Source organism: Choloepus didactylus, chromosome 7, assembly GCF_015220235.1.
Source record: "Choloepus didactylus isolate mChoDid1 chromosome 7, mChoDid1.pri, whole genome shotgun sequence".
Taxonomy (NCBI): domain Eukaryota; kingdom Metazoa; phylum Chordata; class Mammalia; order Pilosa; family Megalonychidae; genus Choloepus; species Choloepus didactylus.
The window spans coordinates 94,085,825-94,091,824 of record NC_051313.1 but is presented as its reverse complement, the minus strand read 5'-3'; the positions used below and the strand labels follow the sequence as shown (position 1 = coordinate 94,091,824).

Genomic DNA, 6,000 nt, shown 5'->3' with positions numbered 1-6,000 from the left:
AATAATAATGTGCATAAAGATTTTCCCACAGCTCATATATTGTTCTCAGGATAAATCCTTGCAACAACAATCACTGAATTAAAGGGTACAAACATTGTGGGGTTCTAGCCATATATTGCCTATTTATTTTCCAAGAGTCTTACCAATTAACTCCTACCTGCATAAGATAAGTAAATGTTCCACTGAAGTCTCACAATTACACTAAGAGAATATATAAGAACAAGTTTTGCCTAGATACTTAAAGGCTTTAGAAATTAATTTACATACAGCTTTTTTCCCTTATATTTTCAATCTTGAAATTATTTCAATCTTATAGGACAGTTGCAAGAATAATACAAAACCCACACAGGGAACTTCAACATGCTGCCCCTCAGATCCACCAATTTGAACATTTTGCCACATTTGCTTTATCATTCTATCTACCTATCATCTATCTGTCAATCCATCTGTCTGTCTATCTATTCATCTATTTTCTAAACATACATCATGATGTATACATCATGCTCCTTGAGCACATAATACCTCCATGTACATTTTCTAATAACAAGAATATTCACTTATGTAACCACCTTAAGTATATTTATCAAGATCAGGAACTTTAACATTAATATAAAGCTTTCAGACTATATTCTCATTTTTTCCAATAATGTCCTGTTGGGCCTTATCTCCTCCATTATTAGATCCATTCCAAGATGACGAATTGCATTTAATGGTCATTGTCTTCTCAGTTGCTTTTTTTTTAAATTTTGGAAACATATATACAGCATAAACTTTGCCTTCTCAACCACTCCCAGGGACACCATTCAGTGGGATTAATCACATTCACAATGTTGTGCTACCCTCATCACCATCTGTGCCAGTTTGAATGTATTATGTCTCCCTAAACACCATTATCTTGGATGCAATCTTGTGTGGGCAGACCTATTAGTGTTGATTAGATTGTAATTCTTTGAGTGTTTCCATGGAGATGTGACCCACTTAACTGTAGGTGATAACTCTGATTAGATAATTTCCATGGAGGTGTGGCCCCGCCCATTCTGCATGGGCCTTGATTAGTTCACTGGAGCCCTATAAAAGCTCAGACAGAAGGAGCGAGCTTGCTACAGCCAAGAGGGACACTTTGAAGAACACACAGAAGCTGAGAGAGGAGCTGCAGATGAGAGACAGTTTGAAGACAGCTGTTTAAAGCAGACTCTTGCTCCGGAGAAGCTAAGAGAGGAGAAACACCCCAAGAGCAACTGAGTGTGACATTTTGAAGAGGAGCTGAGGCCTAGAGAGGAACGTCCTGGGAGAAAGCCATTTTGAAACCAGAACTTGGAACAGACGCCAGTCATGTGCCTTCCCAGGTAACAGAGGTTTTCCGGACGCCATTGGCCATCCTCCTGTGAAGGTACCCGATTGTTGATGCATTGCCTTAGACACTTTATGGCCTTAAGACTGTAACTGTGTAACCAAATAAAAGCCAATCCATTTCTGGTGTTTTGCATTCCTACAGCATTAGCAAACTAGAACACCATCTATTGCCAGAGCCTCCAGTCACCTCAAACAGAAACCCTATACCCATTATGCAGTAACTCTCCTCCCCTCAAACTGTACTCTGTGTGGTGGCTTAGAACTGTATATACTCCGGAAAAACATGTTCCTAAACTTAATCCATTCTTGGGGATGTGAACCCATTGTAAGTAGGACCTTTTGAAGAGTTTACTGCAGTTAAGGTGTGACCCAACTCAATCAGGATGGGTCTTAATCCTATTACTAGAGTGCTTTATAAGTGGAATAGAGAGAAAGACATACAGCGAACACCCAGATATTGAACATTAAAGGCACCTGGAAGAGAAGGGAGAGACCAGGAGCCATGTACCTTGCCATGTGACAAGCTAAGGACCAAGGATTGCCTGCAGCCAGCCCTACAACGCACAGTTTTCAGGGAGAACACAGTCTTCAGGGAGAAAGCATCACCTTGATTTGGACTTTCTTATAACCTCAAAACCATGAGCAAATAAATTCCCATTGTTTAATCCCCACCATTGTACGGTATTTGCTTGGACAGCCTAGGAAACTAAAACACTTTGCTTTCTGTCTATTTGCATATTCTAGATGTTTCATGCAAGGTGAATCATACGTTATCTGTCCTTTTGTGTCTGACTTATTTCACTCAATGTTTATTCATGTAGTGGCATGTATCAGGACTGCATTCCTTTTTAAGGCTAATATTCCATTGTATGTATAAACAGCATTTTGTTTACCCAATCATCTGCTGGTGGAAATTGGGTCCACCTTTTGGATATTGTGAATAACTGCAGCTTTGAACACTAATGTACTGCACATATCTGAGGAACTCATAGAGTAGATCTCTTTTTCTCAATTTGCCTTTACAAGATTCAAGAACTTGGTGGAAATGAAGGAAATAACAAATATTAAACAATAATTATCACAAACATAGGTAATCAGATGGTAGGTACGCATGTACACAGGCAAAAACAGGCATTAAGATTTAAAAGAAGTTTTCTGACTTAAAAATTTTTAAAAACCTATCTATTGACAACTGTTGAGAGGTAAAAATATTGGTCATTTTTTTTTTGGAAGGCATTATTTTAGGAATAAACGAGCATCAGTGATCTATTTCCTACACTGGTGTCTGTACATATTTTTTTAAAAAGGCCAACTATTATTCTGTTTTAGTAGGATAATATCTGAGAACATCATAAAAAGTAAAGTTTAATATCATTGGATTAAGCCTTTGTTAGTTACCTTGGCCTTGGCTTCCTTTTCTGTGGGGGCCTTAACTCTCTAGCTTTGTTTTCTTCAGAGTTAGGGACTGATGCTCCAATTCTCCACCCTCAATTTGCCTTCTTAAGTGTATTAATACATAATGGGCTTGGGAGACTGAAGTTGGGGAAAAGATGAGTAAGGTAAGGACACTCAAGATTTCTTTCCTGATCTTTAAATCAAATTTGGTTAAACCTCCACACTCCCGATCCTAGCAAAAAACAAACAAAAATAAAACGGGGAGGGCTGGGGGGAGAGACATTTGTCCCCACTACCAAGCTTTAAGGCTAGTACAGAAATCACTGAGTCTGGCCTCCAAAATCAGATCAGACCCATCTTCGAGTCTTCTCAACATCCTCCTCCTTCCCGGCGCTTCCGGAAGGAACAAATCCACCGCAGTCCACAGCTCTGCTGAAGGGCTCCGAGGCGTCCTGGAGGAACGCATGCGAATTAGCTCAGAGTCCTTTTCCGCTCTCTTCCATCTACTCGCAGGGCAGTCTCAGGGCGGACGGAACTACAATTCCCAGCATGCTGCGCGGCGCGGGGAGGGTTCATCAAGGGTTCGCGAAAGAGGCTCGGGGGAATAGCGGGCTAGCGCAGGCTCGTACCGACGCGTGGGAGCCGCTGCTCCTTTTGAAGCGGGTTTGCGAGTCTCTGTCTACGGCGTCGGCGGCGTCAGCGCTCACGTAGGGACTGGTCGCTGCGGCGCGAGGTGGTGTTGGGCAGGAAGGGAAGTCGTGGCGGTGGCGGCGGCAGGGGTAGCGGCGGCGGCGGTGGCGGCGGCAGGGGCAGCAGGAGCAGCAGGGTCAGTGGTGCTGTCAGTTGGGCCGTCGGAGAAATGGGAGACCCAGGGTCGGAGGTGAGCATTCGAGCGTTGGGTCTTGGCGTTCTGAGAGCCGAACCGCGAAGGGTTTTGTGTTTTCCCCGGTGTGAGGCCTGGTGCTCGGCCGCAGCCGCGGAGGATGCTGCCCCGGCGTCACGGGCCGAGCCCAGCCTTCGGGCCTGGTGAATGGCTGAGAGAGGAACCTGCAGCAACCATGGCCGCCCCGGCGCCCCCGGCCCCCTGCACGGGCTCCCGGATTCCTTGCTGCCGCTGTTCTGCTAGTGAGAGCGACATTTTGAGACAGGGATGCTCTTCTGCAGGGAACATGCATCCCCCTTATTGGGTAGATATAGGAATTCTGAGAGGGTGGTTAAGTCGTTTTCGGCGTTCGGCCCCTGCAGCTCCACGTACTCCGTGGCATACCCCGACTCCATCGAGTTCTGTTCCTTAGTCGGGTTAGCATGGAGTTGTGCTCAGTTAAGGATTCCTTAAGCGCCGTTTGTTTTAATCGTTCTTTTGGAAGAATCTCGTCCTACGTTTGTCTCTACAGATAAGCATGTTTTGGCTTATTTTTATAGATAATAGAATCTGTCTCTCCAGCTGGGCCTGAGGCATCTGAGTCAACAACGGATGAAAACGAAGATGACATTCAGTTTGTTAGTGTAAGTAGCAACGAAATTGGGCTTTTCTCAGAATAAAAGGCTGTGGTAAACCATTACGTAGTTATACCTCGCCTGTTCATTCACCATTCAACAAATATTTATTGAACGTCTAAATGTATTAGACACCAGGGAACATGGCAAAGGATTAGGAAATTTGCCAAAAGAGGTCTCTGAGCACTCTCAAAAGCCATCACAATGCCCAAGGCCTAAAGTGTGTGTTTATACACTTTATCACACCTCTTGTGCCTTCATTTAGAGCCATTTTACACTGAGTCTAGACAAAATTGTGGTCTTGTAAGATGTGTTTTAGAATGGGGCCAGTGTCTCTTCTAAAAGATGATGTATGAAATTTAGGGAGAAGGGACAGCTAAAGATCAAGAAGAAGGTAGAAAACAGAAGAATTCATAAGGTTAGCCTTATGTACCTTAATAACATGAAGGCATGTAGCTTAAAGACTTCACTAACCTCTGAGATCGTTTTGTTACAGTATGGTACCATGGATATGCATCATACAGATACCTGCATCACCAGAAACATGCTATATTTTTCTAAATTTATTCCCTTTGGGGCAGCAGTTCTCAGCCATTAATATTGGTAAATGTGCAGATTGTTGGACCTCCCTCCAGATCTAAGAATCATTATTTCAAGGTTGGGCCTAGGAATTTTAATTTTGGAACAAATGCAAGGGTATTTAGATCTCTGAACCTCACATTGTGAAGCTTTGTTTGGAAAACCAAAGGGGGTGGTATGATATATTTTGGGATGATTTTCATCTCAAACAGTTTAAGTTTTAGAATGGCTCTGCTTAAAGTTACTTCAGCTAGCTAGAGATCCCTTTTACCCCCAAACAGTCATCTTCTGATTTCTGTAAGTTGAGGTTTGGTATTAAAGTTGCATAAAATTTTTCTTAATAGCCTGTCTGATAAGTTTCTGTGTCTGTTGGTTGCTGTAGGTATAGGACAACTTTGTAAAACTGGTTATTAAACAATCTCTTCCCACCTCCCAATTGTAGGGCCATTGTAGTGCTAAATTGTTGTTTGTGTTCCAGTGGGTTTCCTTAGGATTTCTTCACAAGATGGTTTTCTTGCCTCTCTTCCCCATTGCCAGTTTATATGCCCCTCTGTCCTTTTTATTTCCAACTCTTAAGAATTTGCAGGGAAGGGGGACAAGATGAATTGTCTCCTACTCCTCCTTAGTTGTAGGCTGAAGTATGTTTGGTAACAGGATTCCATAGCTCTTTAGGATAAGTGTTTCAGGTTCCTCTTTCACTCTGGTATATTTGTGATGGAAAGTATTTATTCTGATGCTTTGTGCAAATAATGCTAAGAATAACACACTTCTTTATGTCCTTTTTAAATACAGATATTCTTACTTTGAGAAACACAGATGGAAAATACAAAAATAAAGTTAAAAAAAAAAGGTTGTGTAGTATACCCTGAGGACTAAAGAATTCCAGTGTGATTACTGACTAGGTTAGTACATAGACTTTTGTTCAGTTGAGGTTTAAAAAGGCTTTCTATTCAAATTTTATTTTAAGTATAGAGAATCTGTTGTGTCTTTCTGTCAAGAATAAATAATATAAAAGCAATGTATTGTAAATCTAACTTGATATAATGTCTTATTTATCCCTGTTTGCAAATAGAGTCCCAAAGGTTTGAGAGCTACATAAGAAGTGAATTGTATGCATTAATTGGAATTGACAATGCTAGAAGGAACCTATTAAAAAGATTTCCTTTGCCTTTTAGT

General features: G+C 41.9%; 1 protein-coding gene across 5 annotated transcripts in view; it reads left to right on the top strand.

Moving 5' to 3' along the window:
* The first annotated feature begins 3,406 nt into the window (after positions 1-3,406).
* Positions 3,407-6,000, top strand: part of ZNF451 (zinc finger protein 451) — a 133,544-nt gene continuing 130,950 nt past the window's right edge. For 4 of the 5 annotated variants that reach the window (XR_005217811.1, XM_037842543.1, XM_037842541.1 and 1 more), the window contains exons 1-2: positions 3,513-3,628; positions 4,171-4,254. Coding sequence is in view for 3 of the 5 variants with exons in the window: in XM_037842543.1 (XP_037698471.1) it covers positions 3,608-3,628; positions 4,171-4,254 (105 nt within the window). In the remaining 2 variants the exon portion in view is untranslated. Of the gene's footprint in view, positions 3,456-3,512; positions 3,629-4,170; positions 4,255-6,000 lie in introns of those variants that run through there. The other variant, XM_037842544.1, reaches the window with a different exon arrangement.